Genomic DNA, 13551 nt, shown 5'->3' on the forward strand with positions numbered 1-13551 from the left:
TCTATCAAATTAGATGGGGAAATAAGAAGCTTCCACGACAAACAGAAACTGAAGGAATTTATGTCTTCAAAACCAGCGCTAGAGAAAATACTCAAAGAGATTAACTACAAAGAAGAAATAGGTAACACACACCAGAACCAGGGAAACAAGATTTTCCATCCAACAGACAACTAAGATTGGGTATCTGTGGAGATTCATTATTTATGTTAGTCTTTTACCTATCTCTAAATTGTATTGTTTGCTTTTATTGTTGCTAATTTTTAGGATTTCTAGTTGGAATATTAATATACCTTCAGATATAGCATTTGGAAATATTTTATCCCATTCTATCAGTAACTTTTAACTCTGTTTACATTGTCTTTGGATATACAATATTTTTTATTTTTTAGGGAGTTTGTATACTCTTCTGTTGCCTGTGCCACTGAAATCATATCCAAGAGATCACTGCCAATTTCAATGTTGTGAGGTTTTATGACCCAGATTTTTTTCTAAAAGTTTATAGTATTAAGATTTATATTTAGGGCTTTTATCTATTTTGAGTTAATATTTGTATATGTGTTAGGTAAGGGTCCAATTTTATTCTTTTTCCTGTAATTATTATTTTTTAACAATATTTAGTTAAAAGATTATTATTTCTACCACCAAATGTTCGTGGAAACCTTGTCAAAAATAACTTGACAATATAGGGAAGAATTTAGCTCTAGGCTTTTATTTAACTCCAATGGTTTATATATCTGCCTTTAGAATAGTACTACACTGTTTCAATTATTGTAGCTTTATATGGTTTGAAATCAGAAAATATACAGCTTCTAGCTTTATCCTTCTTCGAGATTGTTTTGGGTATCTAGAGTCCATATTCCATATCAGGATAGATTTTTTCTGAAAAATAAATAAATGTATAATAGTTTCACCTTTAAAAAAGAAAAAAATATCCTCTGGTAAGAAAGAAAACAAAAAGAAATATTGAACTATTATCTTTTAGTCATCAAAAGCTTGGTATCAGACAAATGAAACTGTTTTGTGAGATTATCATTGTTAATATTGGATAAATTGCTATAAAACTAGATGTCAACCACTAAGCCAAGCATGGGAAGGAGGGATGGGGAGGGAACGGGGTGGGGATCGGGTAGGGGCTAACTGGGCGATGTGTGCATGTATGTCTACAAAAGTATTTTCTTTATACCATTATGATGTATGAATACATTGCACCAATAAAAAATAAATAAATAAAAAGAATGGAAAAAAAAACACAAACAACAACAAATGCTGGCAAGGATGTGGAGAAGTGGGAACTCTAAAATATTGTTGGTGGGATTGCATATTAGTGCAACCACTTTGGAAAAGAGTATGGAGGGTCCTCAAAAGAATAGGAACAAACTTACCATTTGATCCAGCAATACCACTTCTGGGTATCTAACCAAAAGCAAGGAAATCAAACTACCAAACCAATACATGTGTATCTATGTTCATAGCTGCACAATTCACCATTGCCAAACTATGGAACCCAGTAAGATGTTCATCAACAGATAAATGGATTACAGAACTGTGGGATATGTACACAATGGAATTTTACTCAGCCATAAAGAAAAACACAATTACATCATTTACAGGGAAATGGATGGAATGGGAGGATATTATGCTATGTGAGATTAGTCAGTCATAAAAAAGAAGAAATCAAATGCTTTCCCTAATATGTGAATGCTAGGGAGAAATGGGTAACAGGAGGAACTCTAGATGAAGAAAGAGATCCTATAGAGGAGCAAATAAGGTGACCTAACTGAGGGGATGGGAGAGGGGAAGAGGAAAACTCTCTAAAGCACATGATGTACTTAACCATATCAAAGTCAATCACTAAACCAAACATGGGAAGGAGGGATAGGGAGGGAATGGGGTGGGGATCAGGTTAGGACTAATTGGGTAATGTGTGCATGTATGTCTCCACAAATCCTTTATCCCATTACAATGTATGATTACAATTCACTAATAAAAAAAGAAAAATATATAACTAATATGAATAACAACATAAATATAAACCTACATAGTATTTTAGGGCTTTTTTGTTTGTTTGTACTGGGGATTTATTCCAAGGTCATTTTTCCTCTGAGCTACATCTCTAACCCTTTTTTATTTTTTAATTTGAAACAGGGTCTCGCTAATTTGCTGAGACTGGTCTAGAACCTGCAATCCAGCTATCTCAGCCTCCCAAGTACTGGAATTATAGGTGGGCACTGCCACACTTGGCCATAAGATTGTTATTTTTTAAAATATTTCTTGAATTTTTAAATTACTAATAAATGTCTATAACTCCTCATTTAGTGGGTATAAATAAAACTAATCTTGAAGCATTTATATTACATTTTATGATAAATTATTAAGTTTATGCTCTTGAGGTATTTGGGTCTCTTTATACTCAGCATTCTAAATTTTCATAAATAAAAAATAAATATTCAAAAGTATATATGTCAACTAAGAAAGTAAGCACAGAATGAATGGAGCCTTACTAACACCTTATATGTTCTGAGTTCTTTTTCTTAAATGTATTACTGGTGCATTGTAGTCATACATCTTAGTGTAATACAAGATGGTGGAGGCATACATATACATATCACCCAGTTAACCCTTACCTAATTCCTGCCCCATTTTCTCCCTCTCCCTCCTTCTCCTGTTTGGCTTAGTGATTAACTTTCATATGTTATGAATGAATTTCTTCTCCTTCTGACTGTCCTCTAATCATGCAATATCACATCTTGCTAACTATAATAAATTGGATTAACTTCTACATGTCAGTCTCTGTATACTCTTTTCCTTCACATAAATACTTATTATAAGATAAAATTCATTCTGTGTGCCACAGGCTTGTATTCTCACAGGTACCTACCCCTTAAACAATTAATAATTACCTAGGACCAGATTAATTTATTTTAAAATGTGAAGGCAAGGACATTTACTGCGCAGTAACATAGTTTAGGAAAACATTATGTTGATAATTCTCTCTGGGGAAATTAGAAAAGTCACAGCATGGACTCAGTAGTCTCCAGAGAGAAAATTATGTCCTGGTAATTCCTCGAGGTATTGCTATCAATGATCTCACATACCAGCCAGTAGTAATTACAGTATTTAACACCATTAATAAGGTTTTCATGGTTATTGCAAATACATCGTCCTGGTGGTGTTCACTTCACTGCATATTTAAATTAATAAATTGACAGATATCTTAATGTTTATTTTCTCTAAAATCTAAAAGTAACAAATCTTTAAAATGCTTTTTAGTATTTTTAGCAGTGACGTTTATGCTACAATCTTTATAGCTCTAAAAAGAAACTACTCATCTCCAAAATATTCAAACCAGAATATCTTTTCTGACAATATCAAATACAACCCTACCATTTATTATTTTCCAGACCTTACAGAAAATTGGAAAAAAAAAAAACACCACCACATATACCAGCAATGCCTAATTATTTGTGCCTTTTCCTACTTTTTCCTTGAAAAAGTATTTCCCTAAAATATCACTATAGAAAAGTAACCTATCCCTAAAGATTCCTGTGTCAGAGACTGAACCAATTTAGACAGTATGCCAGTGGTCATTGTATCAGATCAAAAGAGAACCGTGGTATAAGGAAAATGAGTGACCAGATATAACCAAACACATCATGAGACATCGGTAAGACCCTGGCATTGTACAGAATTTATTTGCTAGTAATATTAACTAACATAATAATTACTATAATCAAGTGATATCACCCAAAACACTGATTCTCTCTCCTAGGTTACCATGATAATGATAATTAATGTTCTCCTTCCCTCCGCCCTCAGCACCACCAGCCATACCTGGTAAAATTCAATAGGGGAGAAAAAAGCCTCTTACTGAAAGGCAGATCAGAAAGAGATTTTTTTTTTTAATGTATTTATCCCACAAATATTAATGTAGAGGATTGAAGAGTTAAACAGATATATAGCACAAAGACAATAAACACATGCATAATCATATTAATATACTCTGCATATTTAATTTAGGCACTATGCAGAGAAATGGAATAGGCTGATATTCTAGAGATGAGTGGATGGTTAGTTTAGCTTGGGTGATTTAGGGATGATCATGCTAATGTTGTATCTGTTACACTGATTTTAAAAGATAAGGAAAGCTAGGCATGGTGGCACACACCTATAATTCCAGTACTTGAAAGGCCCAAACAGGAGGAATGTAGTTTTGTGGCCAGCCTCAGCAACTTAGTGAGACTTTGTTCCAAAGCAAAGAATAAAATAGGTCTGGGAGTACAGCTTGGAGCTAGAGTGCCCCAGAATCCAATTCCTAGTACAAAAAAAAAAAAAAGAAGAAGAAGAAAACAAAGGAGGAGGAGGAGGAGGAGGGAGAATTGGAGGAGGAGAGAGGAGGAGGGAGCAGGAAGAGGAGGAAGGAGAAGGGAGGAAGAGGGAGGAGGAAGAAGAGGAAGAAGAGGAGGAGGAGGAGGAAGAGGAGGAAGAAGAGGAGGAGGAGAGAGGAGGAGGGAGCAGGAAGAGGAGGAAGGAGAAGGGAGGAAGAGGGAGGAGGAGGAGGGAGGAGGAGGAGGGAGGAGGAGGAGGGAAAAGGAATAGGGAGGAGGAGGAGGAGGAAAAAGGAAGAGGGAGGAGGAGGAGGAAGAAGAGGAGGAGGAAAAAGGAAGAGGAGGAGGAGGAGAGAGAGGAGGAGAAAAAAGTAGCCATAACAAAGTACAGCTAGAGCAAAAGCAAAATGTTGTGTGTGTGTGTGTGTGTGTGTGTGTGTGTGTGTGTGTGTGTGTTAAGGAATGAGCCTGCAGTCTTCCAAGAGAAGCATAAAGCTTACTGAAGCAACCAGAAGAGGAAGGTGTCTGGCTTTGAAGGAGGAAGCCCTGTGCTGTAGTACAGGACATTTTATAAAGATAAGGAAGGAGCTGGGAAGCAGGATGAGTGGAGTGAGAGCAGATGCCCAGAGACCAGAGAGAGGGAGATGGGCTTGGCCTGAGGAGTTCCAGCCAAGCACAGATGCTGTCAAGATTCAGTCTTGAAGCAGAGTCCAGAGGCTTGCCGATGCACTAGATGTGAGGACTGAGGGACAGAGCAAAGTCAAGGATGACTCAGATTTTTGGCTTGAACACCTGGATGGCTAGTGACACCATTTGCTTAGATAAACAAGGAAAAAGGAGTACTTCAGGCAGAAGGTGAGTAATAAAAATATAAGAAAGGAAATAACGTGACATGGAAAAAGTATGTAGGGAAATCTGTGGACCAAGACAATCACTGGCGGCATGTTGTCAAGGCTGTTATCATCATTGGTAAAAACTAACAAATGTTGTAACTATGCACCAGGCAATGTACTGAAAGAAAGCTCTATATCAGCTCTATGAGATAAATTGTTATTCTTATTATCTATGGATAAGAAAACAGTGTTTTAGAAGTTGCACTATCTTGGCCTCTAACACATAACTAAAAAGAGGGGAACCAAACTTGGTTCCAGGCGATCTAATCTCTGGGATCTTGCTCTAAACCCCACCCTGAAGAGCATCCTCTGCTTCTTCCAGCTCCTCTGTGTATTCTTCCCTGGGTGATGCTCTGCATAACACCTCTCTTTGCTCACTCAGGACAACCTCCTGCATGTTCCATCTCCCCTAAACAGGGCTGAATGGTTAACTAGTTCCAAGTATTTGTCTCACCCCTTAATGTACACCCAACACAACCCTAGCAGAGAATCCTCCTCTCTTCACTTGTACTCCTACTCTGAATAAGATTTAATGAAGAAAAGGGGGAGCACACAATTTATTCTATAGAAATGTGACTGGTAAAAATATTTATCAGCCAGTCATAGTGGCGCATGCTTGTAATCCCAGAATGTGGGAAGCTGAGACAGGAGGATCGAAGTTCGAGGACAGCCTCAGGTGTTACTTAGTGAGGCCCTCCACAACTCAGTGAGACCCTGTTTCAAAATAAAGAATAAAAAAATTGGGCAGGGGGTGTAGCTTGGAGGTCAAATGCCTCTGGGTTCTGTCCCCAGACGCGCATAAATAAATAAATAAATAAATAAACAAACAAACATTTTGCTTTTACTCTAGCTGTTCTTTCTTATAGCTGCTTTTTTCCTCCTCCTCCCTCTTCTTCTTGCTCCTCCACCTCCTCATTCCTTAAATATATATATATATGTATATACATATATATATATATATACATATATAAATTTCTAGCTGAGCATGGTTGTGCACACCTATAATTCCAGTACTTGGAAGGCTGAAACAGGAAGATCACAGGCTTGAAGACAGTCTCAGCAAAACAGAAAGAATCTCATCAATCTAACAAGACCTTATTTCAAAATAAAAACATAAAAAGGGCCTAGCGGGTTTAGCTTGAAGGTAGGATGCCCTTGGGTTCAATATCCAGTACCACCAAAAATAAATATAATTAATTAATTAGAAATTATTTGCTTTAATCATATGACAAGGTCATGATGCTCAAGGAATAATCATATAAAGAAAGATAAAGGTGCAAGAGATACCACTGACTTGATCAAGTGCAAACATGCGGCTCTTCAAACCAGCTAGCGTGGGGGTGGGAGGTTATGGTCTTCCTCCAGAAAGGCTGCCCCGCTGAAGTTCTGTCTGAACTTGGTTTAAAACCATAATCAGAGCTAGTCTGTGATCCACATGAAAATTATTGACCTCATTTAAGAACATTTCCCATTTTGATCAGGAAAAAGAATGTCAAGACAATTTACTTTATTGACCAAGGAAATATGTAGCTCAAAAGGATTTTGGATTGTTCCCAAATATCAAATTCACTCTCAAAAATAGAACATTTTCATCATTGTGATTATTAAAACTGTATTTCAAGCTTTAAGCCTGGTTCCAAATAAAGCGGGAAAGCAGCTTGGGTTAGCGTCAGCTTCATCTTTGGTCCCATCACTCTGAACGGACAGTCCCAAGAGAAATATCAAGAGCACGCACAAGACCTCCACTATGTTCTCATTCTGTTCAAAATCACCTCAATTTCTCAAGACATTTCCTTTAAACTCTGAGGACTGCCCCTCCTAAGTATATAAATGTATATTCAATCTAAATTCAAAGACAACTCAAACATACTTTAAATATTAGCATCAATTCTCATTTGACATCCTTCTTATTACTCTATGCTGCTACAGTCTTTTCCTAAAATAATACTAAAAACACCCTGAAATTCATGTCACATAACAGACTTTGAACAATATATTTATCTGAAGAGGAATAGATTATTTTAACTTTGATGTACAAGATTATCTAACAAGCATATTTGATTACCCATTACCTATTAATCATTGATATAAAATATGGAAAAGAACAACACAGGATAGTACATTCTTATTTATTAAAAGTATCCTAGTATAAAGAAGCACCCATAATTGCTATTTTCTCCAAGTAATCATTTTGTCCTCCAAACTAGATATTTTCTCTACTATAATATTTTCTCTAGGGTCTCTATCATAAAACCATTTTATAAGTAATAAAATTATAATGAGCCATTAGTGGCTAAACTTCCTTGAATACCACCTGAGACTATCACCTTACCACCTTAGATGTGGAGATGAAAGGAAGCATTGCGTCTTTTCTAAATTGCATTTTAAAAAATAAATAATTTACTTTAAAAGCAATATGAAGCCAGAATAAATAAGCTGATGAAATAATAAGATATATGCTTCAAAAAGATGACTCACTTTAATGTAGAAAATGAATTGGAAGTGGTAAACTGAGAGTTAAGGAGACCAGTTACTGTAATCTAACCACACAGAAACAGTAAGCTAAACTAGAGTAGTCAGTCAGGATCTAGACAAACAGTAGATTCAATACTTACTTGGGGTATAAAATTACGACGGGAAAATTGCCTTCTAGCTTGAGCAACTAGATAGATGGTGGCAATAATTACAAACAAAAGTGCATACTTGGGCGGAACATAAAAAAATTTTATTTTTAAGACAAATTTGAAGTATGTATGAAAGTTGTTATCAAGAGTCAGAGTACTAAGGCACTAAGACTGGCCAGGGAATATTTGAGGAGCTTTGTCTATGAAAGTGAAAAAACACCTGGCTTGGAGTTGGGTAGACAGACCCAGTCCACATCCCAGCTCCGCCACCCTGTGACCCAGCTGCACCCCAGCTCCGTGACCAAGGCAGGTTAGTGCACTATGCTGGGTTGAAGTTTCCTCATTTATAAAGTGTGAACAATAATGTCTTATAAGCAAGCTAAATGACCCTTACTGGCCAAAGAATAAATCTAGAAGATAAGCTTAAGAGAAGAAGCCAATATAGAGAGCATGTCCCCAAATCTTACCCATTAAATAGAATCCACAGGGGGCTACCTTCTTTCTGGCCCACAGTAAATCCTGGTAACTATCTTAAACATTCAAAAGGCATAACCGACCATCTTAAAAAGATGGTCAGTCTCCCTTACTTTTAAAGAGTTGAAGACTTTGGGGTTTTTTTGTTTTTTTTTTTTGCAGGTCTGGGGATGGAACCCAGGGGCATTCGACCTCCAAGCCACACCCCCCTGTTTTATTTTTTATTCTTTATTTTGAAACAGGGTCTCACTAAGTTGCGAAGGGCCTCACTGAGTAGCTGAGGCTGTCCACAAACAGCGATCCACCAGGCTCAGCCTCCCGAATGCTGGGATTACAAGCATGCATCACCATGCCTGGCTTCCACTTTTATAGAGTTGAAGAGTCTTAACATAAGATTATCATACTTCCCAAGCTGTAAATGTAAATGACTATTTTTCTACGTGGGGATCTGAGTTGTCTTCCCTTTCACAGATAGCCAAAGTATTACACTAGCTTCGAATTTACCAAAACAAAAATGTTATGATCTAAGCCTTAAATTATTATTGTAATTAAAATTAATCTTCCCAGATATTCTTGGAATTGCACTTTAATTATATTTTATATTTAACTTTATGATAAAAACTGAAAGTAGCATAGCCCTCTTCATTCAGTAGTCATAAATCAAAGTACTCACAAAATGTAAACTAGTCCATTGTTTAAACAAATCTTATAGCCAGGCATGGTGGCTAACCCTTGCAATCCCCATGCTTGGGAGGCAGAGACAGGAGGATCACTCAGGTTTGAAGCCAGCTGCGCTGGCTTAAGAGACCCTGTTTCCAAAAATAAAATAGGTCTGGGAGTGCAGCCCGGATGTAGAAGGGCTTCCAGAAACCCCAGTACCACCAAAAAAAAAAAAAAAAAAAAAAAAAATCTTATAGTAAAAAGTAAATATTTTACTGTTTTTCTGTCACCACCTTTTATATAGTCTGAATTTAAAAAAAAATAAAAACTATCTGGGCATGGTGGCACACTCTTGTAATCCCAGTGCATGGAAGGCTGAGACAGAAGGATTGCAGGTTTGAAGCCAGCCTCAACAACTCTGCAAGGCTCTCAACTTAGTGAGACCCTGTTTCCAAATAAGAAATAAAATAGGGTTGGGGGTTTAGCTACGAGGTAAAAATGCCCCTGGGTTCAATCTCAGTTCCAATAAATAAATAAATAAATAAATAAATAAATGTAAAAATCTAAATCTATTATTCCAAAAATAAAAGTCTAAGGGCTGGGGGTTTAGCTACGAGGTAAAAATGCCTCTGGGTTCAATCTCAGTTTAAATAAATAAATAAATAAATAAATAAATAAATAAATAAATAAATAAATAAATAAATGTAAGTAAGTAAAAATCTAAATCTATTATTCCAAAAATAAAAGTCTAAATGCAGGGACAATTTAGAGGCTATAAATTTGTGAAATATCCTTTCAGTACCCTATAGATCTAGTTTTAGTAGACAGAATCAAGAGAGGAAGGAGAGAAGGAAGGGGAGAGAGATGATAGGAAAAAAATCTCTAAAGTTCAAGAGAATGACAGTCATGCAAAATGCATTAATAAAGACACATAAATTTCAGATTCTAAAACTTGAAAAAAAGGAATTCATACTGTACTAAAAATGAGACCACATATTATGCATTATGGGGTTAGAGTGTTCATCTCAAAACAAGAAAAAGGAAGGATATGCCAAGAATATACATCACTCATTATAACAAGGAATGGGTTTCTGACACTTAGAAGGCTGACTTCCTTAGTTTTCTGTTTATGTCCAGGCTATATTAGCATTACAAAAGTGAAGGAAGTCACCGGCTAACCAGATGTTGCCACATCACCCCCATTATTCAGGCCAATGGTGTGGAACAAAACAAAAGAAGGTTGTCAACCCAGAGCAGAGGCTGCCCTCACCCAGTCTTTTAAAATAACGCGACTGAGAGCAGCAACATTTTTCAAAGACTTAATAAGCAATAACGCCTCTACGCGCTTGTCAGGTAATCTTTCTTTCACTGTCTCACACCATCGGTCTGCAGGAGGAAGGGAAATGGCAGCCATGCCCTTCCCCCTCTCAAGCACAAGGCCCTGGAGCCGGCAGCACCGGCCTGTTTCCAGCAGGGAAGGAGGTCCACCCACATGGGAGCAGCAGCAGGAGGCAGCAACCAAAGGAGCCATGTGAAAGGAAATGCAAAACCATTTCTTTAATTCTGAAATTTCTACTGGGTGGCAGCCTGGTGTCTCCTAAGGAAACAATTACTTTCATTTTGCCTCCTACTGCCACCTCGACCTTTCCTGGTTGGGGAGTCAGTAGGTGGCAAAAACCCAAGTGCTGGCTTTTTCCTCTAAGACACAGAGCTGTTCAGAACTGTGAATTTCAAAATCCTAATGTGAACCAACTACTTTTTTAGAGGTGATCACTTATTGTCTTCACTAGAAACAATATAATGTGAAACAATAATGTGTGGATGTGTACAAAATATACTAGGATGTGTCTATATCTACAAAATAGAAATTATCACAAACTGATAATGAAATTCATGATCATTAGACAAAATATTAGTAAATTTTTTTAAATCTTGAAATTAAAATTTATTTTAACTGTATTACTATTTATTTGCTTATTTGTGTATGGCAGTGAGGATTGAATCCCAGGTTATTCTACCTCCAACCTATAGCCCAAGCCTTCTTTTTAATTTTGTTTTATTTTGTTTTGAAACAGAGTTCTGATCGGTTGCTGGGGCTGCTCCTGAACCTGCAATCCTCCTGTCTCATCCTACCAAGTACTGGGATTACATGCATGAGCCACCATGCCTGGCTGGCTTACTTAAAAAGGTCTCTATTTTCAACGTAAATAGTAAAGAATTCAGGTAAGTAAAACAAAGAAAAAAAAATGTAAAAGTGCAGTTAAGTAAAGATAAAATTTTTTAAATGTTAATTTACAAGAGTTCCTGGCTAGTTTTAATCATATATTCTCATTGAGCCCCTACTGTATGTGAGAAATTGAAGTACCACAAGGCACCCATGATGGACACAATCCTTTTCTTCACAGAGATTTTAACCTAATAGAAGAAAAGTACCCACATAAAAACTGAGACAAAGGTGTCAAAAGAACCAGAAGAGAGTGCAAAAAATATCCATCTCACATCTACCCTATCAGACAAAGCTCAAGGCAGAGAGGGCCTTTCAGATGGTCCTTGAAGGATGGGCAGGAAGAGGGAAAGTACAAAAGGAGCAACATCGCAGAAGGAGAAAAGTAATTTTTGGTAGGTAGTTTTTTTTTTTTTTTTAAATTTAATGTTCCTCTAGGAGAAGTCATTAGATGCACCAAAAGAAAATGATTCCATAAATACATATATTGGGAAACCACTACACTCTATATTGTTCTCTTCAAATTCCCAGTAGACGTTGCTATAGGAAAAGTTCTGAGGAGGTGCTGCCATAAATAACCGACCACCCAAGTCTCCCAAACCTACATGGCCATATAGCTCACTTCAAAGAATATCAATTCCTCAAACACTTTCAGAAATACCATCCAAGCAAAGCATGGTCAACACTGCAGAGTATATTTAAGACTTATCACAAAACTGTCTTAAACAACATGCTGAGAAATACTCTTTCTGGAAAACAATAAAAATGATGTGCTGCCCCTTCGTAGGAATATTATTTTAAGCATGTCATTATATGTTGAGCTTTACGGCAAGCATTAACAGATAATGCAGGATGCTAAATGCTGAATTTTAATAGTATGTATACATATGTTACTGGAATTTTCTTTTTCCTTTACCTTAGAGTAAAAGAAACAAGGAACTACATTACAGGAGAAATAACACTACTATAAGTCAGAGATAAAGTAACAGTAATAGAAGGAATTTGTGGGCAAGGCAAGCTCAACCCGCCAAAGCACAGGCAGGTACAAAACATACAGGTGTTCCCCAAACCTGGGCGAACCCTCACCTCTTCTCCCTTCCCCTCCCTGTACCTACTAATAACCCCTAAAGCCTGCAAACTACTCAAATAAAGTCAAAAGTTAAAGCTGCCCCAGAAATAACCTCAGTCTGTACATTGCTTGCTTTTAGGGTAAAATGCTAGCTAGCCTGGCTAATGCCATTTTGTGGGCCAGCTCCATTTTGCTGTGCAGCTGAACTCAGTTTCCAGTATGAACCGCTGTGGATCCCTAGCAGAGCCATGACAGGCTCCACAGTTGCAGAACTGGTCAGTTCCAAGACCTGGGGCTGGGGTGGAAAAATCCTAACTACCCCAGGTGCCATAAACCAGTCAAGAGTCACTAAGCACCCCTCTCTTACTCAAGATAACCACTGTGGTAAATTCCTTTAGGATAAGAAAATTCCTTCGAAAACCACAACCCCTGTAACCAAACTGTATAAAACCGACTTCTGGACACAGGCTCAGGGTCCTTGTCAAGACTCCACTGCGCTGGATGAGACTCGGACCCTAGCTCGAGCTAGTTTCCCAATAATCCCCTTCCTGTTTTTGCATTATTGTGTGTGGTGGTGGTCTCTGTCACCCTGGGGTCCCGGACTTTGAGTATAACAATGTTTGTACATAAGAACTAAGCATTACTGAACATCTTTAAAAATTCTGGCTCAAACTTAGAAATCAAAAATTCACATTTCTGGCTACTTTATTTTTTAAAAAAACTGTAAATATACCACTCGCTTACTCATACATATTTAACATAGTTACTTGTCCTTATGTCCACTTAATTAGAATGAATTACCTGTGGTTGGAACTGAGGAACAGGGGGCCCTTGCATTCCTTGTGATTGCTCATCCATTGTCTGAAGCAACAGGAACGAAAGAACTCTGCAAAGCAGTAAAATTGAAATTTAAATAAATACCAACTCATAGCATTCATCATATGCCCAACACATACATTCAAATAAGAGAGTCATGGTCATGTGATGCTTCAAAGTTTATTAAATATGAGTCTCGCTTGTTGGCGCATGCCTATAATCCCAGTACTTGGGAGGCTGAGATAGGAGGATCAGAGGTGTGAGGACAGACTCACCAAGCAGTGAGACCCTGTTTTAAATTAAAAATAAAAAATAGGGCTGGAGTTGTAGCTCGAAAATAGAATGCCCCTAGGTTCAACACCCTGTACCAAAAATAAATAAATAAATAAATAATAACAATTCAATATACCGTGCAATCTGTGACATTTACTAAATCCAAGTGCTGTTTAGCTCACAAAAGTATTCT

At 37.2% G+C, this 13551-nt stretch overlaps 1 protein-coding gene across 1 annotated transcript in view; it reads right to left on the minus strand.

Annotated features, from left to right (window-relative positions):
- The window catches only part of NEK7 (NIMA related kinase 7), a gene marked incomplete at its 3' end in the record, with an annotated part of 81029 nt that extends 67890 nt beyond the window's left edge, over positions 1-13139 (minus strand). The window contains exon 1 of the mRNA XM_080698604.1: positions 13071-13139. Within this exon, the coding sequence (XP_080554730.1) occupies positions 13071-13127 (57 nt within the window). The 5' untranslated portion in view covers positions 13128-13139. The remainder of the gene's footprint in view (positions 1-13070) is intronic.
- Between the last annotated feature and the right edge of the window lie 412 nt (positions 13140-13551).

The sequence above is a fragment of the Muscardinus avellanarius genome (assembly GCF_963383645.1).
Source record: "Muscardinus avellanarius genome assembly, chromosome: 7".
NCBI classification, from domain to species: domain Eukaryota; kingdom Metazoa; phylum Chordata; class Mammalia; order Rodentia; family Gliridae; genus Muscardinus; species Muscardinus avellanarius.